We start from the raw sequence: 26752 nt of genomic DNA, 5'->3' as shown, positions 1-26752 counted from the left end.
CAATATTACACATCGGACCACGACGACGACCGGCGCCGCGGTGGCAGTGTTCGACGGCAGTCTTCTTCTCTCCGGTCACCGGTGTGCAGCGCGGGCCCGCCAGCCACACGGTTGTAATAATCGCTCCGCGGCCGTCGGACGCAGAGCACTGCTTGTCAATATTCCGCCATCGCCGCCGCTTAATGTTATCATTCGTCAAAAACTAACGATTTACGGACGCATAAACCTGTAAACAAACATAATATTGTATATTTACATATAAATTGTACTACCTGACGAGCGGTCATAGCGATCGCCGCGGAACGTGTGGATCCATATTAACGGAACGATAGATCGATCGATTTAAACAAAAAAAAAAAAAACAAAAAGTCGTGAGTACAAAAATATATTTTATAATGTAATCTAATATAGTGTAATATTATAGTGTCATTCGTTCGAGTTAAAACGCATATATTGCAGTATGCATAACGCCTCGTTGTTATTGTATTCTGGGAGTTTAGACTGAGAGCAGTTTAAGCTTTTGGCAAAACCACGTAATATAAAAATATCAAATCCCTTTTTTTATTGCTTGGTTTCTACTAGAGCGTTCGGAATTCTTATTTAGTATTGATGTTATGCTTGTAACCGATAGATAGGCAAGTCAATATAATTATAATATCGTATTTACCCAAGTATAAACCTAAAATGAAATATTTCGTAATACCTACCTATCCGAGAATAATTTCTTTTTGCATGATAGCTGTACATATTGATACGTATTTATCAAACATATTATGTGTTATAGGATCAGAGTATTTTTATTTTTTTGATAGCTTAATTTACAATTTATTATTTAAATATTTCTTCGATTTTCCGAATTTAGCATCATTTTTCTTATACATCTTGTTTAAATTTAGTATCAATATGAACAGAAAATTGTTTTTCACACTGTTTCTATTGTTAATATTATGATATATCCATTATTTTTTTATTAAAATATAATTCATATAAAAAAAATCTATATTTATTTTTTATTTTTATTGTGATTTTTACTTACTTTTATAATACACCAGCGAAGGTACTTGACCTGAAAAATATTTGTCCAATTCCATCAGGTTTCCATGTCCAATACACCACCGGAAAATTACAGGTTTTAGTTTTTATTTAATTTTTAAACCATCGGTATTTATAAAAATACATATGTTTTTTTAGAGTTGTATAGTTATTAATCCATACGAGTTTTCGTGGATACCCGTTGCTAATTTATTTTATTTGTAACTTAATTATATTATAAGACACGAGTAAACGTACACGGTGCTGAGTGGATAGTTGCTCGATAAAATAAACGATAGACAGTAGAGTGCCTAGTGCACACCTAAAAAACTTGCATGGCATGACAATTAAATGTTTAGGTTAAAAAATGTGGATACCCTAGAGTTTGAAAAGTAATTGTAAACTCGACGGGGGGCTGCGGTTAGGAATTATTAAATACTCGAATTTAAGAATAAAGTAACAGAAACCCTTGGGACACAAATATATTATTATACTTGGCCCGTTATAAAATAATATTATTATTATGCACCAATATACTCACTTCGGTGTCGATGAACTACAAAATAGTTTATAAAATTAAAGTTTTAAAAACTATTAGGTACAGATTGTACAGGGATAATCAAAACATTACAAACGACGATATATATACAATATAACGAATAATGAATAATGCAAAAAATACTAAAAAATCACTGAAATCTATTTCAATTCGTTGCCTCCGACACCTATACCTTGATTGGTTATAACTATAATAAAGTTATAAATCATAGTATTTATAATAATTAATAATACTAACAACATTATAACATTATGTATACATTTTATATTTTTATTATAATAATTAATTTTTGAGTAATATTTCTACTGATTTCTTATTAGTTACTGCCGTTTACGAACCCATTATAATTATATGTATGGTTATTCGAAAAAAGATTATTTAAAAAAAGTTGTTTGAATCAATATAAAAGTATCACCACACAAGTACTCTGTAGTCTGTACACAACAATAATACATATAGGTATAGCGAGATTAGGTATACTTCGATTGACATCTAATTGGACAATTTCTCGTAGGTACTACAGTGAGATTAGAAAATGTAAGTAAAAAAGTCTTCATTTATGTTATATATATTAATGATTTTATTCATCATGATAAATTCTTATATTTCATCGGAATGTGGATTTCAATAATAATAATAATAATAATAATAATAGTAAAAAGTAATCTAGTTATCCCAAGCAAAACGTAAGAATAGAAACCGGATAAGGAAGAAAGTGATTGTGGAAATACAAGCATTTCTAGTGTAAAATGTATATTTTTATATTTATATTATATATAGCTTCGAGGACATAATTCTATTAAAACTGATTATTTTAGTAAAAAATTCGAAATCTTCAACATAAAATCTTATTTCAAAATTTCAATTTTTGACATTCAAAAAATAATAAGACATACAAATCATACAATACATAAACTTCGACATTATCGGTGCCAAATTTAATGGATACTTTAAACTTAAAAGTAAAAAATAAAAATATATAGGTAGAATGAAAAAATAAATGCACTTGACATATTGTATTAGTGCATAATATTATTAATATTAGGTACTATGAGTGCACATTTGCGATTTTGCATTGATGCGATTTCACCATTGGTTTTAGGATAAATTGATCCGTTCAAATTTTATCGCTTGCTGAGTGGAAAAAAAGAGAAAAAACGATTTCAAAAGTCGATTATTACTATGCTATTATAGTTGTAACGACAACACAATACGTCTCGACCAAGAGAAACAACAACAATAATGCATATGTCAAAACACTCAAAACTCGAACCTGTGTAGCGTTTCGGGATACTATTCGTCAAAACAGTTTCGCTGTCCGCGTTCCCGTCTCTTGCGTACAAGACTTAAACACTCGCAAAGATGTAATACGCAAAATATCATATGCGAGGGACTTTCGTTTAAAATTGAAAAAAAAAATTCTATCTATTTTAAATACATATAATATAATGATGTGATTTTAATTGGTTTCGGTTGGGTCGTAAAAAAGTGGGTCAAAAAAAAAAGTGTAGTTCAATAGACGCGTATTCAGGACAATAATAAATTGATGTATATAGGCTGGTAGGTAGGTAGGTATCAAGTATGTATTACATAGGTAGGTAGTACGTTAGGTTGGTCGAGTGAATATGTTATCGGCTTATCGCCAAGCGTAGTTAATAGGTATAGTGTATATATGTGTAAAATGTGCACGAATTATATACCTAACTACCTGTATACGTATACGGTATACATATACATTATTTGATATATTATAATACGTGTACCCTGGTTATTAATAATCCGTAACCCTAACCTACACACGTCGTTTCGTTCCGATTCTAACCGTACATACTAAAATAATACGATATGAATGATGTATATATTATACATACACTATACACACACACACCACACACATCTCCACTGCATTTCCTTGTAACAGGTTTTTGTAGCACACTCGTTATGCCGGGGCGCCTACCTATACAGTAAATATCATAGACATAATATATATTTATCTACATCATGTCTATGGAAAATAATATAACATACAAAATAATAATAATATATATTATATAGATATAGTATATAGTATACTGTAGACGCCGTCTTGGCTTGTCTATCGTTTGAGGACACCACGACGACTGAATCAAATAATAAAACATAATATTACAATAATTGATATTAAGTAAAAATTATAAGTGATAAACTGATAAAATATATTATACGCATGTTGTGTTATATTCTTTTTAAGACTATTTTACAGAAATCTTATTATCTGATGTTTTCTAACACGCTAACGGTAATAGTTAAACAAGCTACCACTCCACAATATACACACACACGTTTAGTTACATGATACAAACCCTATAATTTGATCAACGGTTTGTAAACATGAAAGAGAATAGTAGTAGGTATACTAAAAATCAAATTACCATGGCCGTCTAGTTATTATATTATAATATTTAGCGGTAATACATCATCGATGGTGCTACTCCGCAGGCAAAATGTAACATAGATTATTAGATCAACATATTTTATTTTTAGACAACAGCACACGCAAACACTATAACAAAATAACAGTACTTAGGTACATATTAAACACAATACAGGTAAAATATACACTATACATGGAGATAGGTAAGGTTACTGGGTGAAAAAAAATGTATTGTACGAAGTGAAATTATGTTTATTCCTAGATATTTTCTGTGCCATTTAGATATGCTAACGAGTACTCTTTTATTGTCATTGGTATTCAAAAAGAAAGTTGTGACAACATATGTATATATTATTATGTACGCACGGCACATATATAGGTAGACGAATGCGCATTCTCTTTATGGTCAAGGTCGTGCGTGATTGACGGTCACGTCGTTTCTTCAAACGCTTTGTTGTGGGACTAAAAAAAAAATAATGATAGTAAATTGATAAATAAACAGTGGGTACATATCTCCCTGCCGAAATACCTACACATTTTACTATTTTAGTATCTAATCTGGTATCCATTTTTTTTAAATTAGCAGTTTGACTAATTTTTTTCTGCTGCACAGACAATATTTATTTACTTTTCCCATTTCAGGTTCAAATGGAGGGGTGGCGGCATCTGAAGTTGATGTGCGGTGTCTCGGCGTTATTGCTCGCTACATGTTCAGCTCGGCCACAAGATCCCACGGCCGTCGCGGCCACCGTCAAAGAAGTGCCTCAAAGACCCATGACCCTGACCAATGGCTACCACCCATCATCGTTTCCATTCAACAACGGCGAACCATTCGTTGTTGATCCCAACATAGGTTCCATAGACTTCAATACTAGATCACCCCCGAGCGCGGCGCAAAGATCCGATGATTATTACGATTATGACAGTACAAAGTTAGAGGAGGTGCCGTTCGACTACAAGGGCGATCCAATCGACAGAAAGGACGTGGCGGGCCCCGGTCTGCTGCCCAGGCCCAACGACATTGCGCCCACTAAGAACAAACAGACGGACATCTATCAGTTCCTGAACCTGCCCGTCAAGTATACCTCTAGTGACCGGTTTCCTCTCATGTCCAGTTCGTACGCCAACACAAAAATCCAAGGATCCGGAGGGTCATCTCCATCGTCACCACTCAGCAATCACAAAATGCCATCCGTTTTGACCCAGACACCAACGGCTGCAACTTCGCCCACCACTACTGCTTCGTCATGGTACAACACCATCAAGTTGACTACCACCAGGCCCACCACTGCCTCAACTCCAGTCCCGACGACTACTACGACCACGACCACGACCACTACTCCAGTCCCGCAACAAGAGGAATATGAATACGATTACGATTATCCTCATCCACAAGAACCTATGTTACACCAAGATACCACAACTGCAAAAGCGGCAACCACTACTACTACGACCACCACCACTACCTCAACCACCACTGCCGCTATGAGCCCGACGACAGTTATTTACCGCACCAATCCACCGCTACCGTCGTCGACGTCCTTTATCACGCCCGAACCATCCACTGCTGCAGCGACTATACCGCAGTCCTCGACCACTACAACAACATCTGCTCCGGTTACCCCGTCGGTCTTCAATAGAACAACGAGCGCGAGCGCAGTACAGATTACTACTGTCAGACCAGAGATCGACTCTAAACTGGATGGAACGTCATTTGCTGACTACGATGACGCGATCAAACCAGCGGAGAAACCACACCATCAGGAGACATACAGTCAAAACTTCAAACCCCTACACGGAAACTACCAGTTTGACGACAAACCGTATCCTTTGATCACCAACAGTAAAGTGCCTATGACGTTCACCGCTCACGTATCGTCTGGTATATCGTTGAACAACCAAAAGGATCACTCGTCAAATGTTAAACCATCTCCAGCCCCGGTGTCGGAAAACTCGGAACCAGTATACTCATCGAGGCCTCTGCGCCCGGAAAATATACAAGATACAGTTAAGCCCGAGGAAACTGCTGTGTATTACAATTCGAGAGTGACATTCAACAGTGGTAAGCCTGATCCACCGGTTAGCCCAGAACTACCACCGTCGTATTTAAAACCCAAACCACCAAAGCCGAATGGAACTCCTGATCAGTTTGAAACAGTTTACTACAAAGGGAGACCAGATTCTTATAATGCACAGCAGCTTCCTAGTACGGTTTCGAACCGACCTACGAATCCTCTAATCCAAAGTCGACCTTATCAACCAGAGCCGCCAGTAATAAAAACTTTCCAGCCGGACATGCCAAGAAAACCGGTGAATACAGAGCTTCAAATGTCTCAAGGACGGCCACCACCATATCCGGTACAAACTGATGAGTATGTCAAAAATAAACCTCAATACACCCCTCCGCAGAGCCAACCCGATACATCCAAGTTTAAACCTCCCAAACACGTAATAAACCATTTCATAAAAACTCAGCCAAATGAAGACAACAAAAGCTACGCACTACAAACTTCTTTTTCGATTGGTATGGATGGAGAACGGACAGATACACGTCCAGCACAAGGTATTGGTCAAATTTTAATGGTCGAAGACGGCTCTTCTGAAACCGTTATTAACCACACGATACCGATAAAGACCAAATCTACTACATCGATTCCACTTGTTCCTCCACCAAGACCAATCCAGAAACAACAACCCTATCCAAGGCCACAATGGGAGAACGTACCGAAACCTCCTGTATACCACCCACCTCCGAAACGCGATGGCACCATACCTCCACCACAAAGACCAAATTTACCCAATATTTTACCTCAGTTCAGACCAAACGCCAGAGTCGATACACCGCCAATGGTACCTCAATCACACTCTGCAACAATTGAAAGGGTTCAAATTCCAATAGATCATTTAAGACCTCCACCCCTCCCAAAACCTCAATTTTTAAAAGTAGACAGAAATGATGATAATATCGATGAAGAAATTCTAAATATACCCGAAAAGGAAACGAGAATTTTGCAGAGAACTGGACCACAACCTGCAAAAGTGACTACTTTGCAAATGATTCAACACGGAACTCCGACAAAATTACGAGATGATAATAAAGAAAATCCTGTACATATTATTTATGCGGCTAATACTCCACCAAAACCATCTGAAAAATTAATAGATGATTCCGTAATACTAGATGTAAACGATAGATCTGATGTCCCAATTTTAAAAACTAAAACTACCATTGTCAAGCCCACTAAAACAGACTTTCCATATCAAATCGTCAAACCTGATGAAAATCAAAACGGATCTTCGTTGGAGTATAAAGCATACAGTCCAACCAAATTGGATACAATCAAACCAAATTATGATCAAGAACTAGTTCCGAACCTTCAAGATTATGTCCCAATTGTAACTCGTGATTCTACTTCAAACATTGTGGTTTCACAAAGACCAATTTCAGCTACATTAAAAACGTCAGAAGATAATCATAAGGTAGTTGATGAAGGCCACAAACCTCAACTACAAAATTTTCAAATACCCTTTCAGCCTAGTTTAAAATTGCCAGAAAATAGTAATGGATGGTCGGTTGTAAGAAAATCACAGATTGATAATGCTTCTGAAAGAATAGACGAAGCTGGTGATGTGGTTGGGTCTACAGAGAAGTTTGATCCAGATAATTTTAAACCGCAATTAGTTGGCGGTTTTATGCCAATAAGTCCTCCTTCAGATGAAGCAAAAGAAAAAAAAACAGTTGAACCATCCGAAAGAGCAAAAAGATTTATCAGAGATTAAATAAATATATTTTATAAGTTTATAACAATTTCGTCATATCCATTGTGATAAAGTAATTAAGATTAAATTTTTTTTTAATTATTAAAAATACTCAAATACATAATTTGAATTCACATAATTCATTAACTCAGAACTCATGTTATGTAAACTGATCAGTGATCACCCTATAAGTGAACATTTTTTATTTATGTATATAATGTATAGATAAAAGTAGATACGTTAACTAAAGTAAAAATATAAGACATAACAGTGTTTAATAAGCTGTGCAATTTAAAATACTATTAAGAGGTATCTATATTAGTAAGTGCATAAATAATATACATTGGTATTGAATTATAACACAGTTACATATCGAACGATCAACTAATAATAATTTACTTGACCAATACGTCAAATATTTATATTAATTTAGTAAAATAATCCATCAACAATATTTATTTATATAATATTTCTTAAATATTGTAAAAACCATGTGTAATGTTTATGTATATTTATTTTTATTTTTATTTTACGAGTATTGTATACATCCTAAAAACAAATAACGAAATAAAGCTCAATAATTATTTATACTATTTTACTTTGTATGTAATTTAATACTAAGAAGTAGTTATAAGCTATACTATAGTGTAGTAATGTTACATATTTATATTATAATACATTACCTATATCTAAGAATAATTTGTACACATATATGTTTTATATTTATTTATTATAATATGTTTGCAAAAAATATAAATACAATTTTTTATATAACCGATATATTTTTTTTAAATGGACAAATTATATTAATTTCATATGCAGAGTAAATTACAGTTTTGGAAAAGAATCGATCTTATACTACTAGATAAGAAATGTAAATATAGAAAGCGTAACGACATAGAGGGCACTTTTTGTTTACTAGTTTACTCAATATGTACGATAGTGTGGGGTAGTAGGGTAAGGTATTTAGATAAATAGTACAGAATAGATTAAATCTATTCTGTGATTAAACACACCTGTAAAAATAACGTTCGGTTAAATTCAAGGTGTATTGATCAATCCACCTTGGTTAAATTATATGGTAATCATAGATAATAATAACGTATGATCTCACGAAGAATTTTAAAGAAGTAATGACAATGATAATTTAATTTGTACGTATAAATTGTTAAACTATAAATTTATTGATTTGTATACAAATACAATTAAAACTTTTTATATTAGGTTGTGTAAACTAACCTATTATTATATAACCATAAATATTGATATCCAGATTAGAACAAAATACTGAAACTAGTTTGTATTCTACACATGCATTTTTAGTATTTATAATTTTATTAATTTTTTTTCAAATCAATTTTAGCATTGATTACCAATAACTAGTATTTGTAAACAATGATAAAATAAAAAAAATGAAAAATGAAAAAAATAAACGATAATTGTCAGAATATTATATCTATCTATCTATTTATTCAAAATAAAATTTTACGTACACATTTTTCTGGTACACATAGACATTTTGTATTTATAATCGTAATATGTTTTTGCTAATCAATATAATAATAGTTAAAAATTAAAGATAATTGTTTGAATGCCATTTTATATTTTTTTACTTACATAATATGCCAACAACAAATGTTTAAGAATATTAAAAGGTTAAAACTTTTTGTTTTTAGATTTTAACCTTACTTGGTGGCAGGTGCAGCCCTGAAGGTTGTGGGTATCGTTATTCCAGTATTAGAAGGAAAGGTGATCGGCGACTTAAAGGAGCACACAACACAAAAAAAAATTCCTTAAAATGAAATGATTTGGTAAAAATCCGATGTAAAAGAAATTATTACTTTAAGAGATTTTAAGAAATGTAGAATATCCGCGTGACGTCATTGGGCCCTACTCGTCGTAATTCCCTATCTTATACGTGTAGAAGTCCCTTGATCCACACAACGATTTACCAACCTAAACATTTTATTTGAGAAATTTTATTTAGGTTAAAAGTGTGGTTACGTGTGTTTAAGACGATACAAGTATCAGAATTTCAATATGACGTTTAGTTTTTCAAATATTAAAAATCTTAAAAGTGACATTTTTGTTAAACGGCGCATCACAGCGTGCGGCAATCGCGAGTGGGCGGTCAGCGGACCTGTTGTTCTCTTTTAAGATTTTTAATATTTGAAAAACTAAATGTCATATTGAAATTCTGATACTTGTATCGTCTTAAACATATAAAATCACACATCTGTACGTTAATAAAATGTTTAGGTTGGTAAATCGTTGTGTGAAGCAAGGGACTTTTACACGTTTAAGATAGGGAATTATGACGAGTAGGGCCCAATGACGTCATTCGTTTTTTTTCAATTTCTCATAACTCAATGGATAATGTGAGTAGAAACGGAAAACCTATACAATTATTCTTATAATTGAACATTCTTTCGAATAAAATAAACTTATTTTTTGTGTTGTGTGCTCCTTTAATAAGAATACCCTTGCCGAACGTATCACTGCTATACTGTACTTTACTGTGCTTTACTGTACATAGGGTAATGTACAATAATAAATATTTTTTAAACCGTACACTGCAGTGAAGTAATTAAAGTGCCAATAAGGCAATAACGCGGTACATGCGAGAGATGAGTGTACCTACAATCTACATGCACAACAATGCGTGTTGTAGCGGAAATTCAAATTTAAAATGAAAAAAAAGTAAAGGATTCTCTGGGTCTAGGACCCTAGGTATATTTTATTCAATTACCATTGTGCATCGCAAATAATACAAATATAAACAAAAAACAAATATTTCTAGTTTTAAAAACTTAAATGTATGCTTGCCTATTGCTTTGACAACGAACATTTCCGAATAGTCGTATTTGGTTTGATTTCAATTTTTCCTCATATAAACAGAGTTAAAAATCCAGTAAAACTATCGGAATTGAAGTGTGCAGTGCTTTGAAGATTTTATAAAGACGAACACGTTAGCTCCAACTTAGTTCGTTGTCACGTCTACACCACATTCGACTTAAACCAGGTGTTCGTCATAGATGAACAATTCGTGACGATTGGGGCCTGGTTTAATAACGAAATAGGATATTCTAAAGCACTATTAAATTCATACCAGCATATGGCAAAAGTGGACGAAGCTGCAGAAGAGAAAGTGTGAAAATTATGAAGTGTGTAAATTTTTTTACAATTACTAAAGCTTTGGGCGTATGTCGTATAAAATTCTACAACTACTTTATGTAATAAAAATTCAACTGAACTAGAAAATGACGAATGTATTTTAATAAATAAATATTTTTATTTATTTCAAACATTTCATTTAACCTTTATCACTCATTATACCCTGTAAATAGTTTTCAATTCTGGTTTTGGGAAATTAACTCATGCATTTTGCTCACGTGCAACACAACTTCATTTTTTTTATATGACACACATATTTTGAATTTCATTTTTGGATTGATCATTTTGTTTTAAAGTATTATCTTGATCTATTCATGATATTCTAAGCCCAAAATTAGAAAAATTAGAGATAGATAAAGTTAAAAATAAATTAAAAAATAAATTTACTAAGTTTACTAATTTTTTTTTTTTGTTTTTAATAGTAAGTATTTTTTCCTTCTTAACACCATGATATAACCAAACTTGTTATAGTTTAAGTAATAAATTAATTACTTTTTATTAATCAGTATTTTATTTTATTATTATTTATTATGGTGTTGTTAGTTTAAAAGGAAAAAATATGAACGAATAAAAAAAAAAGTTAAATTTAGTAAATATAATATAATCAGAATGTAAAATCAGTAAAAAAATAAAAATAATTAATTCTTAAAAATAAAATTACATTATTAAGACTATGGATATTTGAAATTGCAACAACATGGAACATGGACCATGGGGGTGCTAAGCACCTTCCCTAGCACCCTCATAGTTGTGCCACTGATTACATATACTTATTCAGTAGCCAATATGTAAAATTCAATAATATTTATTGTAAGCTAATAATAGTTAAATAGTTCAATATTGAAATAATAATCATTGGTAACAATTTTTTTTTTATATATAAACCTATTAAACCATTTGCATATAAATCAATACAATATTGGCATCAAAAAATGAGATTTACACTTAACGTACAATAAATAATTTAATAGTATGGAATCTGAATAGATATATAAGTTAACTAAAATTATCAATAGAGATAGTTTTCCTTGATTGAAAAATAAATTAATATTTTATGTATCAATTAGTATCAAATAAGCATAGATCCAACTTTAAAGTTATAACACCAGTCTGTACTTCTCTCAATTGCAAATGTTTAGTAAGAGGTCCTCTACTATTTTTAGTTGATTGGATTATCTCTGATACACGAATTTCAGATCGGCCTAAGAATTCTAAAATAAAATACAAATAACTTAAATTAATAACCAGATTATAATTTAAAAATGAATTATATAATATAAGAATTCATTCATCATTCCTCAAAAATAACAAACTGTAATTAAGAAACATCATTACCATCGGGAGAATAATGCCCTTTATTAAACACCGTAACACAGAGAATATCATCTTGAATATCTTTGACAAGGAACTGCATTGATGAATCCCACTTAGGATCAGGAGATTCATTTACTTGTGTACATTGTTTTCGAGATCCCATACTAACTTCGCAGAAAGCTGCTCTTTTACCTAAACATAATTTCATTACATTGATAAAAATCAATAAAACAATTTAATTCATTTATGATTATGATAGATTACCGAGTCTTGGAGTTTGGAGTTTTCTACCATCCATCACAAAAACTAAGACTCTGCCACAAGCACCAAAATCTGCTTTTTCTTAAACAGATACATGAATTTAAAAACATTAAAATTATACCAATACATTAATGTTTTTCAATAATGTACTTGATTCCATTAGTTGTTTTTGATTCTTTTCACTGGCAATCAAGATCTTTTTAGCTTCGTTCAATTTTTTTAACCACAAGTTTCGTTCATTAATACTTGGAGATGATAATAGTATAGGTATATTATCATAATCAATTCGAAATTCAACACTATCAGTCACCGAGTCAGCAATATTTAACAGCATTAATAAAAATGGCTAAATAACAACAAAACCAAAAAATGTTTAGATAGTTAGTTAAAAAAAAATATAAAAAACTTACTTGTTTGTAAATTTTGAATGAATCTCCCAAAAATTTGTCAAATGAAAATGATTGTCCAGACAGAGTAGCTGGTTTTACTGGTTTAACAAGAAGAAACATATCGTTCATCAAGAACCCAACCAGTTCTTTACCACTTTTAGTTTTTGATAAAGATCCATAATGTAGAAATTTTCTTGACCCCAACGAATTAGTTAATGAGTTAAATATTAACCTTTCGCTTAATCCTTCACTGTTCACATGTGTTTGCAACCATTCTAAACGGTCAGAATTTTCTTTTTCCCTGACACCTTCATTTACCTATTAATCAAAAAGTATAGGTATTATTAACTACAAAATAAAAATAAAACCTATAAATACTTGAAGACATATTTCTTCAGCTTTAGCAAGTGCCTCTTCTAAGTGTAAACGATCTGGATGAGAATTTGGAGTATGCTCTAAAATCTGTAAAAAAAATCATAATAAAATGAATACTAGATATTATGGATTTAAAATTATTTTATACATACCTTTTGTACAAGTAGAGGATATTTAGTGATTCGTTGCATGGGTTTAATTAGAAATGAACTCAGTGGCAGTCCTTTAATGCGAGAATCACTCTGACAACGTTTGGTGACTTCACAAAAAGCTGGATTAGTCTCGGTAAGTTTCTGTAGAGTGATTGCAGCATTTAACTGACAACTACAAAAGCGCACATATCTGGTCATTTTTGGAAACTAGAATAAAAAAAATGCTTAAATATGTATATGATAATAAACTAACTGTATGAATTCTTACATGTTCACACAAAATATCACCAACTATTCGTACAATTCCAGCAGGACTCATATCTCTACGCACTCGTAATGATCTGTAAAATATATTCCATGATAACTAATAAAGTATAATATAGTAATTATGTACAGTTATACTATAAAGTCAAAGTTAAATATTTAAAATATGTTTTATTAATTCACGGTACTAAATATACTTACGTCAAAAAGATTTGATTACACTCTATAATTTCTTCCCAGTTAATAAAAATTTTAGAGATATCAGAAGTAGTGAGAACACCACTTTCATATAATGGTTTTTCAAACACCTAAATAACACAAAGTACATAATGCTGTGTTAGGTTAGGTTTAATGTGCAAATAATTAGAATGTTTTGTCGGAAAAAAAGTTATATCAGATATTTACAAGTAATTGAAAGAACCTACATTTCCAAGTTTAAGACTTTATAAAGTTTATAAATTAATGTATATTACTAATTTATGTATTTCATTTTTGCATCTAAATATAGCTTCTTTGTATTCCCAACCCATAATTATTTATTATTCCTAAAAATATGGTAATACAAATTAAAAACATGAATATAACTTGGTAGTGTAATAGCTGAATTCTCTGATTTGATGTAGAAATAAGATAAGGGCAGTGGCCGGTGGGTCTCATAAAAAAAAAAATTGGTGATCAAGCAAAATAGTTGCCACGCTAATGGAGGTAATTAATATAAACGTCACCACTCCTAAATTCAAATTTTCTATTTCTTATCTGTTTGAGAAAAACCCATTATATATTCATAATTCACTCATCAGAAGGGTTGAATAAAAAAATTAGATATTTAAAATTACTTAGTTAAAAGTAACAATTATAAATTATATTATGTTTGAATGTTTGATCAATAATATAAAAATAACTAATTAATATAATTTAATATGCATACTTCATGTACTGCAGTCATATCTTCAATATACGCCTGTTCAGTAGTAATCAGTTCGTGAATATGCTGTTGTCGTTTTCGTTCTTCTTTATTCAGCTTTACTTTAATTGTCACTTCAGCTACATGATTATAACACAATAGACAATTTGAGTAATTTTCATAAAATTAATCTTACAAGACTAAGAATAATCCAATACAATTTATGTTTATCTATTAAACACATTTAACATTGAATGAAGAAGATGATTTTGATTTTAAAAACTTAAGTTGTAGAAATGTGAGACTTGTGGGATATATATTTATACTCTTACGATATTGTACAACAAATTTATGGGATGCCATATGGACATGTTCTCTCCGTCTTATAAACATTCAACATGGCTTGTATATTCACAATAATACATTTTACTTTGTAACTTCTAAAATTAGAGTGAATTTACATCTTAGAAAATGTAAAGGCAAGATTATTATCCAGGGTATCTCGGAGGATTTTATTGAAATTGTTATTTTTAAGTAAGTTATGAACATTTTTAACCCGTACATTTTTTTTTAAGACGGAGACAACAAATGCCAGTGTAGCGTCCTCTTAAGGAAAGTATAATGAAATTGCAAACAAATAATATTATAATTTCATATAAATTTGTTTAATTATGATCTTAACAGATTATCAACATTCAATTTATTATTCAATAATTATCAAATATTCTAAATGAAAATCGAATTCAAACGCTTTTATTTCAATAAAATAATAGCTCAAAATTAATCAAGAGGAGTAATTTGTAATTTAAAATTAATAAAAATGTATAGGTAAAAAATGTTTTTAAGTGTTGGTCATCAACAGGTTTTTATTAATCAATTCATAAATGAATTTTAAATGCAATGATAAAATAAATTTATATTATTATTAATTCCATTATTAGCCTGTGTACTAATTTACAAAACTAGGTATTTACAACATTTCAGTCAATAGAAAAGAAGTGTATAACTTTTGGATTAAGGTAGTCAGTAGAACAAATTGAAAAAATGTTTGTAATATTTGAAATGTTCTATATATTTTATATATTTTTAAATACCATTGTGAATAGAATATAATATTTTGTAAGTGATAAATAATACAAATTCACACTAAATTTACCACACAATATTGACTAATTATATAATGAACTCCTCTAAATGTTATGGTATAATAATATTTTAGTTAGTAATAAAATTACTACATTAACTATTCAAATACAATATAGGGAAGTGTAACTAAAAATCATGCAAATTTAACAATAGGTAAGAAATAGTTATTATTTAACAAAATATTATAATATTAATTATAAATAAACAATTATAGAATTATGACTTTTGTGGAATAACTTATTAAGGTATTTGTTCATAAACTTAAGTAGATATATAGTTACACTGACATGTATATAATAATTATAACAACAAATATCAGTTTAAGAGATTCCAATATAAACAATAATGATAAAAAAAATAAAATTCACATGACATATTAAAGTTAAACAATAAATATCTAAAAATAAATACTCTAACAATAAAATGGAGGGAAAATATTGCACTTAAGTAAATCATAAAATAAAATAATTCTACTAACATATATTGTATGTTACTTTATAAATTAAATATGAGTATGTATTAAAAGTGATAATTGGTAGATACTAGATAGTATTAATTAAATAAATGTACAGAATATTTTTTTTTTTAAATGGCTGACCCATCAATTGCAATGACTATAATATGGGTGATTGATAACCAAAAAAAATAATACAAGTCTTGTGTATGACTAAAAGTTATTTTCTTAGCTTTTATAATTTAATACCATAAATATTAAACTTACTCACTAATCAGGCTTTGAAATAAATAATTTAATCAAAAAAAACCATACTAATATTCTGAAGTTCATCCGCCTGATGGGTCGTTAGCCAGTGAACAAATGACTATAACAAACTCCTACAAAAAAAAAACAAAACAAAAACAAGAGACAGAATATAGAAGATGTTAGTATAAGTTTTATCTTATTATCTATTCATAACTTATAACAAAACTATTCAAATTATTTAGAAGAGTTCATTATAATTTTTTGAACCCACTAAAATATTACTTCATAATCAATAAATTAACTATAATTTTCTATTAGTTGCAAGTAATCCCATATAATAATTATTTTAATAGAGACATGTTTTTATAATCTAAAATATATTTGATAAACTTACAAAAATTTACAAATTGTAGTATTGTAATTTTTAACATTAAAATGTCTTTAACAGATTTCTTAAAATTGAATTGAACCATGCAAAATGTATGTAATTAAAAAATTATCTAATACTTTAAATCTTAATTTATTTTACTTACATAGAGGTGCAACGTAATTACTAGGAAACAATCCAGTCTTTCCATTTAATTCTCCTCTCCACCAAGCTTGCTCATCTTTTGATACCAACGTTATAATCTCATCCTTTTGGAATGTTAATTCATCATTGTGAACTGCATTAAATGGAAACAAAGCTATGACTTTTTCTGTAAATAATAAATATAAGTTGATTATTAAACAAAAAAGACGGCAATATTATTGTATTACCTTGAGTATTATTGGAGGATGGGGTTGGAGTAGTAACAGGCATTACTGCAGATTGATTACTTTTTGTAGCGGGTGAATTTGCTCTACCAGTGTTACCTAATGGTTTTACATAAGATGCCGGAAACCAACCAATTTGACGTTTTTGTCCTTTTGCCTAACATTACATTTTAAAAAATAATTTTCCAAATAATGATCAGGCATGTTTTTATTTACTTGTAACTCTCCTTCCCACCAACCAGTGGTAGTCTTTTTACGAATTTTTACCAACTGTCCTCGTTGTAAACTTAATTGTTCTGTACTAGTGGCTGTGTATGGTGCAATTACAGTTGCCACTTCTGCTTTTTTTGTTCCTTTAGTTATCTGAGGAAACATACATTTAAATTATAACAGTTTATAAAATATTGTTCAATTATAATAGGTAGGTACTTAACAAAAATTATTTCATGCAAACAACACACTGAAAGCATAGTTTACCTTGTCATCATTTTCACTATCTTCTGTTGCACTGCTTTCCCTCTGATAACCAAAAACACAAGCCATAGGCAGCAACAAACAATCAATATTAAAAAAATACACAAAAAAGCACGGAATAATGACATTTTGATGAAAGAAAGGATGTTAGTAAAAATAAATTTGTTAAAACTATAGTTAAGTCAACATAATTAGTAAACATAATATTGTAATAGATATTAAATAATATATTTATATAATATACAACCAAAAACTAATTTGCTGTTATTCTATAAAATAATCAAATAAAACAAATCTCAACATATTAACATTTCTGATGTAAAACGATAGCTTAAGAGTATTTAACTGTCTTGTAATATTTTTTATTTAAATTAGAAATTAAATATAAGTAATTAATTTAAAGTAAGAAACATTCCTAGGCATAGAACTTATTACTTGATAAAATAAATACAAATCAAATGAATAAGTAGTTACATTTTTTTTTAGATCTTAACTAATTTTTCAAATTTATTTTGCTCATATACTTTCGAAAATAGGCAAGGATAGGTTTAATATTTCAAGCCTGGAATTTTTTTTTAGGCAAGCCAGGAGGATTAAACTTAAAAAAATGTTTGTTTCCGTTAACAAATATTGAATTTAATAAAAAAAATATGGTAAGTCTTAAGCAGTCCTGACCATACAAACAATAGTATTTATAATATATTTTAAATAAGTACATCATAATCACAAATATACAATTGTGTGTACTATAATAATTATTAATATTTTAATCGCATTATTAAATTACAAAGGGAACCATAGTACATGTAAAAAAATATGTCAGTAAAAAATAATTGAATCACTAAATTAATTAAAATTTAGTATGAATATAATTTTATCAACAAATTTCAATCATGTCAGGCCACCAGGAAATCTCCCAGTGTTCTGCTCCTGTTCGCAAAATGTTCAAGTTCAGAATATTACAATATATTATATTATGATTTAAGATAATATTAGAAATAAACTATAAAAGTAAATATGACACATTAAATTCAAAATTGTGTTCTATTATAACTCAATTATTAATAAACTATTTTAGTTTTTTCAGTATTCTGTGGTAGACAAAGAAAATAATTTTATACCAATACGCTACAAAACATGAAACAGCGCTACACCAGCAGCAAAGTAAAATTTTCCCCCTTCACCTAATATCCTGTTTATGTGTAGTATCAGAAAGTAGCAAAACCCTACATACTTCTAGTATGTTTATATTTCTACCCAAATTGTGATGCAGCAAATATTTGCAATGTACTTTTTCCACAAAATAATAAGTTGAAGATTTTGGCTTTGAACTATGACATTATTTAATCGATTTGCTTTAAATCAGAAAAAGCATTTCTGCACTATGTTAACAGTAAATAGATACTCTAATCAAAAAGAGAAAACCATTTTAACCCTCTAAAAAAAGATTAAAATATATAGAAACATTTTAAGGGTTTAAAAATTGTAAGTTTTTTTTATCATGGTTGGATTCATACCTTTGTCGATGCTAGATCTGGTGTAACTGATCTACTACCATCCGGTTTTTGAGGTTCTAGCATAATAGGAGTAGTCAATGGTGAAGAAGTTACAGACGTTTCTGATTTTACTGATGAAGCTGTTTCAAAAGGAGGATTCTTATTCACAGTAGTTTCCTTGGGCTATATAAAATTATAACAATTAAAAATAAATTTGAAATATAAATGTTTATGCTAAAAATAAATACAGTGCAACCTCCATCCTATTAATTAAAACTTAAAAAAAAAACTAAAAAACCTAATCTTTGTATTAAATTTCAAGTGTACAAAATACAACTTTTTTAAAGATTAACAGATGTCTAAAATTAACTACACTTTTATTAAAACCAAAATGAAACGGCCACTAATTTTTATTTGGTCAAGAAAAATGTGATATAACAATACCAAATTAAGATACTTCAAGCTAATAAAAAAAAAAAAAACACAATTTAAGTTGTTGAGGCATTCAATATTTCAATTTATACATTTTACTTAATTTTACAAGTAATGTAAAATATGATATACGTTTTTGTGACAGGCTAAAGTTTGAGTTATGATGGTAGTGTAACTGTATTTACACAATTTAAAAAAAATTTTATATCTAAAGTAAAATTTACCTGAGGATCAAGATATTGCACATAGTTGGAAGGAAATATTCCAGACCTGTCACCTATTATTCCTGTCCACCAATCACCATCTTTTTTTGTTACTAAAACCACTTCATCCTGATTCATGTTTAAATCACCTGGCTCCACAGACTCATATGGGTAGAGAACAATATAATATTCTAAATATAGAGCATTAATTAGTTAAAAATAATTTAATTTTTTTTCGGAAAACTTATTTTATAACACTGTTATGATTGCACTTTTAAAAAAATATATAAATGTTTTGTTAAATATTCCAGTTTACCATGACTATTCGTGTTAAGAAGAAATCACTGCAGGCAATTAATGCTCAGGGGCATGGCTTTACTATACAACTGGCAGTTCACTAGCTGACTAACAGAATAGTGTTAGGTTCCACCAGTTACATTCCTTCTTAACATGAATAGAATATTTTCAGGCTTTAATTTATGAATTGTTTATATACTAAATGTAGCTGATTAAATCAGTGCTTTAATACATTCTACTTAATTATACATAAAATATAAATACACTGAAGCACTGATAACTATGAGACAGATGACAATTTACACCCAAAATAAATCAAATGTACAAATTGACAAATTATAATATTATTCATTAAAAATACAAACCTTGTTTGTCACTTGGAATATTAGTATCTTTGACTGCATTTTCAATTATGGACACAGAAGATTTTTGAAACCAGCCAACACGATTATCTGAAGTTTTACCATACCACCAATCGTCCTATAAATAAATAAATATTTAAAATAGAGTGCACACAAGTGATGATAATAATAAACTGATAAAATTTATCTAACCCTAGAATTAACAATCAAGTTGTATAGTAAATAAAAATAACAAAAAGAATAATGGATATTTTCAGTTGATAGAAAATTAAATTAAAGAGTATGAACAGGGGTTGAGAATTTAGGTAAATATTATGGTCAGGTGAAATGTACCCCCCAAGGGAGCAAAAGAAAAAAATAAGAAATTTGAATTAGAGAAGGGAAGATATTTAAACAGAACATATGCAAGAGGTTGCATAGTACATCCTTAAGATGGAGCATACACATGACTTCACGAGGAATGAGTTGAAAGAAAATATAAAATAATGGGAGCAGTTTATGGCCAAGTTGTAAATATGAGAACATGCATAAAAATATGCCAATGAACGGAAAGTATTGAAAACCTTGGTTGTGAGTTAATTATTAAATCTATAAAGTAGTATGGTAATACATTATGGAAGAGATCTATTTAATATAAAATTATTAAGAGGATGTCGAGGCACTATTTTTTTCTCTCTTTGAACCAAGAGCAACATAGCAAATTTTACATTCACAATAATGGCTATAATCATAATAATTTCTAAAATTAGAGTAAAGTAACCTCTTATACAATTTAAAGGTAAGGTTATTATCTAAGACGTTTCATACTTTTTATTATATTTTAATAATTTTAAAGAGAGTTAGGTGTATTTTAATAGTTAGGGGTTTATTAATTGTTTGTACATCTTAAAATACTCTTTAAAATTAAAATTTAATAAAATACCTATGAGATGCCCCAGATAACAATCTTACCCTTAAATTGTTTAAGTGGTCTCTAATTTTAGAAATAATAATGATTATAATTTATAATCATCATTGTGAGCGAACAATTTTCTATGTTGTGGGTGAGTGGGTGAGAAAAAGAAAACAAATAGTGAGCCAAATTTTTCTTCTTAAGTATTTACTAAATTTTTAAAATACAAAAATAATAAAAAATTCCCTTTAACTCAGAGGCGGTTTGAGTATACTGTTTTTACTAGTAGATAACACTGTAGTACACTGCACCACCAATATATTTTGGTGGGTGGGTGGTTGGGGTTTTTAGCGAGTTACTCATAGTAAATTATAAATAAAAATAATTTATAATTAAGTTTCATTCATCAAACTTATAAATAAAAGACTGCAATTATAATAAATAAATAATTTTTTTTAAGCTTCAATCTAAATAAAAGAGTAGGTACATAACTTTTATTTTTATTTGATTCATTACTAAATACAATGTATGTATATGTTTTATTATTTTATTGATAAAAAGGTAAGTAAAAAAATTGTTACATTATCATTGTGTAAAGTTAATATTAAAATTGTAAACAACTAAACTGAAGCATAGATTAAATAAACTAGTACATAGATACCAGTATATTTAATCTATGACTGAAGTTAGCAAACAATTAAGTACCTATATGAAAAACTTTAAAGTATATAAATTTATTTGTTATTTAGGGGGGGGGGTGTCTATATATTGTCTTGCACCACTAAGTACAATATATTCAAACAGCCTCTGTGTTAACTGTGTATAATATTATAATTTATAATACATAATTTATCAATAATACATACTTGATTTTCAGTTACATCAATAATTTCACCAGCAACCAATGACAAATAATTACTGTCCTTACCAGTCCAATCATTTAATACTTGTGCTTTGATATTCACTGATTTACCAAGTCCTAAAGTCAGTTTAGGGTATGAAGTACTAAACTCATCAGTTTCAAACCCTTGTCCAGGCTCATTTTCGGGTAATTCAGCAATTCCTCTACAACAACATATATATAATATTACATAACATAATATTATAAAATGTAATAATAGAATATAGAAAAAATTATTTACTCTAATGGTTTTTGAGTGGATATGAAATTATCTTCTAAAGGAGCTTGGCGGTTAGCAATTATGTCACGAATGTCATCAGAACCATCAACTGTTTCAACATAGGATTCTGGAAACCATCCTGTCTTGTTTTTCAATTCTCCTGTTAACCATCCAGGTTCTGCATTTTGTTCCAAAGGAACCATAATAATATCTCCCGGTTGAAAAGATAATTCATCAGTGTTGCGAGCTTCAAATTCATACAAAGCTCGACATTTTTTATGGGCACTTGACTCTAGATTTACAAATATACATAAATATTAAACTTAGCAATTTAATTAGTTGTATTAATAATGTATTAACTGGTACCTAAGGTAGATGCAGACTTTTCTTCAACCCAGTCAGTAGTTGGTGCTGAATTCCATGCATCATCTCCCCAAGATGACATTTCCTTTGCTTTACTTTTCTTCATTTCTAGAACTTTCTTGGTGTTTTCTTCGTAACTTGGATAGATTTTTTCACAATCTTCTACAAGCTTAGTCAACTGCGTTTTTAATTGATCAACAGTACTGTTATTATTTTCAACATCTTGTTTTTTGAGTTCAATCTAAAAAAAAAACAATTAAAAAATATAATGCCAATTAAAAATAATAATTATTATTACTTGTGAATTAAGATCATCAATTTTATCTTGTAAACTTTTGAATGCTAATTTTTTATTTGCAACTGCTGATTGCGTTTGTTCTTGTGTTTCTGCAGTTTCAATACCATGATTCATTTTGTTCTTGGCTTCTAAACGTACTTTTTCTTGACTGACAGTAATAAGACGTTGATTTTGTTCTTTCAAAGTAGATTTTAAACGTGACATTTCATTCATTTGAGTGTCTCGTGTTGTCCGCATACTATCAATAGTAGATTTCACTCCTGTTACACTTGCACGAGTCTCGCTAATTTTTTGTGATAGCTCACGCACTTTATCAGTCTGAAAACACAAAATTCACAGTTTAATATACACTTCTTCAAATTTTTATTAACAACTTACCATTTGTTGAAGATCAATGGTCAAGCTTTGATTTTTGCCCTTTAATTTCAGTACTGTTTCTTGTTCCTTCTGTCGTTGTTGTTGAAGTTCCATACTTCTTTGTTTTTCCCACTCTAATTGGCGCTGCCTCTCCATCTCTCTATTTTCATTTTTAAAATATATCTATTAAGTTATTATAAAAAGTAAAACTATACAAAATGAAACTTACTTTCGAGCCGCTTCTCTTTGTTCTTGAGCTCTTTTCCTTTGCTCTTCTCTTTCCTGTTCAAGTTCTTTTTGTTTTCTCATTTGTATTTCAAGTTCATCTTGTCTTCTTTTTTCTTGCTCTAGTCGTATTTTTTCTCTTCTGTCTTGCTCTTCCCTTTCCTTACGCTCTCGTTCCTCTTGTTCTTTTCTCTGTATTTCCAATAGAGCTTTACGACGTCTTTCTAACTCAGCTTGTCCTTTTTCAAAATTCTCTTTGCGTTTATCCTCAAAAGTTGTTTGATTTATCAAACAAGAATCAGACTCAGGAGTTCCTTCACTTGGAGCAGTTAAACTATTCTGACGTTGGCGTCGAACAGATGGAGGTATAAGTTCAGGGGGCAAAGGAATGCGAATTTTTTCCCCAGATTTAGCCAAATCACACAAGTACATAGCTAAGACAAACTCGTCACAGCATAACTGACCATCTTTATCCATATCAGAGAGATTCCTTTAAGAGTCAAAACAAACAAATATTGTTTTAACATAAAAAATTTAAAATTTATACCAACTCTTTTAATTTACCATATTTGCGCAAGAACGTTTTGTGGTAGTTGAGTAGCCACCATGATACCACGCGCTTGAACTCCAGTTAAAAATCCTGTTCTAGTGCGATCAGTAGTATTAAAAATCTGTGTATACTTTAATTTAGTTTGATGTGGTACAGCCCATTCCTGATTTCCTCTATAATAAATACAATTGTAACACAAATAATTATAATAAAATAATTTTATGATCAAAGAAAAAGTAAAATATTATTAAAACATTGTAAATAATACAGAAATCTTAAAATATTTTTAAAAAGTTCTGTTTATTCAATTTGACCTATCAAGTTTAAAATTTTAAATCTATTAAATAAATGATTATATTTTTAAACTTACGGAGAATCTATTGATATAGGCATTGGCATTGAAGCAACTGGTGTACCAGGAACTAAATAAATGAAAAAATGAAAATTATTAGGTATAAAAAAAACAGAATTATTTTCTCGACTTACGAGATGGTGCAGCAGGTAGTGCAGGTTTAACGGGACCTGCTTGACCAACCAATGCCATATTATTTGTTAAACTTGCAATCTGAACTGGAGAAGACCTATTAACAATTGGACTAATTGTAGGATTTATGGTCCCAATGGGAGAAGGTGCTGGTATTAATGGCGGTGATACAGCCGGTAAAATTGTCGTTGGAGATACATTTGATAATGGTAATGTCATAGGTGGCGCAATTCCAGGAGTCATTGTTGGAGGACTTGTAAGAAGTGGAGATGAAGCTTTAGGAACTGAATCTAAAAATATATATTCTAAAATTAGTTTAATTTAATTAAGCATTAGAAATGTACTTTTTAAATTACTTAGAGACTGAACAGAGTTCCATAAATTACTAGGAATAACTTTAGGTAGCTCTAAACCTCTAAGTTTAAGGCTAATTAACTTGCAAGCAATAGTAAATTCAATAATATTCATACGACCATCTGCATCAGTATCAGCTAAGCCCCTGAAAATTAGTCAATATTAGTATACTAACAACCTAAATAAAATTAACAATAAATAAACACAATGAGTAAAAATATTTTTATAAATTTACCATATTGCACCAAGTACTGGTGGAGGTAGTCTAGATTGTAAAAGAAATCCCTTTGCCTGTTCACCTGTAATGACACCACCTACTGGTTTCAGTGCTTGAAAATGTGTGCAAAACCGTGTCCATTCTTGAGGAGTCACCACCCACGGATCCATATCACCAGGTTTATTAATTTAACCTGAAAATTATGGATGCTCAATAATTATACATTCCTTATTTTTTTGTTATTTATATTTAAAATATTGAAAGGAATAAAATAAAAAAATTATTATAAGCTTTGGCTAATTACGCATTTTGGGAGTAAATAAATTCAATTTATATATTTTAATATCACATATTATTTACTTTTAAGTTACATTTTACTACATACTATTTTACCATATTTTGTATGTATTGAAAAATATTAGAATTTGTTTAGATTTTTAGCGTATTCTACTAATAAACTCACTATGGTCTGGTACTAAAATTGTATAATAACTCATGGCAGTACTGATTGAAGAAAAGAAATCATTAAAGTAAAATTCTCATTTTATACCAAGAAAAAATTCAAAACTATGTAAATTGAAATAAACATTTGTCTAAATTAAAAAGTTATAGTTAAAAAACAATAGAAGTAGGTACCTATTATAATTTGTCATACATTAAAAATTGTTTAAATTTAACAAAATATATATCATGTATGATGTACCTATTATTACGTAAAAATTCACTAGTCTTGGAAATTTAAAAAATATAGTAGGCTATGTAAACAACTATAAGTTAGAATCTTATTCTCAAAGTTTGCAGCACAGCATTACATTCATCTTGTACCAAATATATTTATTGTACAACTGTAGGTACAAATTGAATAATTACTTTTGGCAAAACAAAGTTGTTACACCAAGCATCATAGAATTTTGTATGTGATTAGATGTTTAAGTAGGTACCTAGTTCAAATTAAGAAGTAAGGTTTTACAGACTAATTCATAGTACAACAAAATTACTGACCCATATATTTAATTTTGTACATTTTAAAACTTCAGTAAGCATTGAATGGTTATATAGTATGTAGAATAGTTTAAATTACTTGTTAAGAATTATATATATAATATTCTCAAGATATCATAGGAAGTGGGTCAAAAAATACACTTTAATTTATCTATACATTTTCACAAAAACATAATACCGTCTATATAATATATTTATGATTGTTTGGTCTTTTATTTTAATATCATAATCTGACAGTTAATGAACTGAGTACAATGAAGACTAAAAATGATTTTAATCTGTTTTTATATCAAATAAATCAATACCTTAAAACAGTTAAAACCAGCTGCAGTTCAAAATGACAAGATCTATCATGAAATTATCAGAGTTGATTACTATGATATATAGTATATACCTAAACTTTGTTGATTTTAAAATAGTAAAA

At 29.5% G+C, this 26752-nt stretch overlaps 2 protein-coding genes across 2 annotated transcripts; one reads left to right on the top strand and one right to left on the bottom strand.

The window, feature by feature from the left end:
• Positions 1–42: 42 nt before the first annotated feature.
• On the top strand, positions 43–7827 carry LOC111032047 (flocculation protein FLO11-like). The gene is made up of 2 exons (XM_022312219.1): positions 43–373; positions 4649–7827. Exon 2 carries the CDS (start codon positions 4653–4655, stop codon positions 7782–7784), a length of 3132 nt encoding a protein of 1043 aa, XP_022167911.1. The 5' UTR covers positions 43–373; positions 4649–4652; the 3' UTR covers positions 7785–7827.
• Positions 7828–11996: 4169 nt separating this feature from the next.
• Positions 11997–25496, bottom strand: LOC111032069 (intersectin-1). Its single transcript, XM_022312257.1, has 28 exons — positions 25345–25496; positions 25112–25254; positions 24758–25045; positions 24642–24693; positions 24286–24444; positions 23726–24211; positions 23518–23656; positions 23140–23457; positions 22845–23082; positions 22500–22770; positions 22224–22422; positions 20469–20583; positions 19828–19997; positions 19193–19354; positions 17679–17720; positions 17418–17564; positions 17205–17358; positions 16979–17143; positions 14621–14736; positions 13894–14000; positions 13697–13769; positions 13429–13635; positions 13280–13363; positions 12923–13219; positions 12663–12858; positions 12516–12593; positions 12273–12443; positions 11997–12148 (listed from the first exon to the last, which is right to left on the bottom strand). The coding sequence occupies exons 1-28, from the start codon at positions 25494–25496 to the stop codon at positions 11997–11999; spliced, it is 4881 nt and encodes a 1626-aa protein (XP_022167949.1).
• Between the last annotated feature and the right edge of the window lie 1256 nt (positions 25497–26752).

This window comes from Myzus persicae, unplaced genomic scaffold (genome assembly GCF_001856785.1).
Source record: "Myzus persicae strain clone G006 unplaced genomic scaffold, MPER_G0061.0, whole genome shotgun sequence".
Classification (NCBI taxonomy): domain Eukaryota; kingdom Metazoa; phylum Arthropoda; class Insecta; order Hemiptera; family Aphididae; genus Myzus; species Myzus persicae.
The sequence above is the reverse complement of the archived record's forward strand: the minus strand, read 5'-3'. Positions and strand labels throughout refer to the sequence as shown.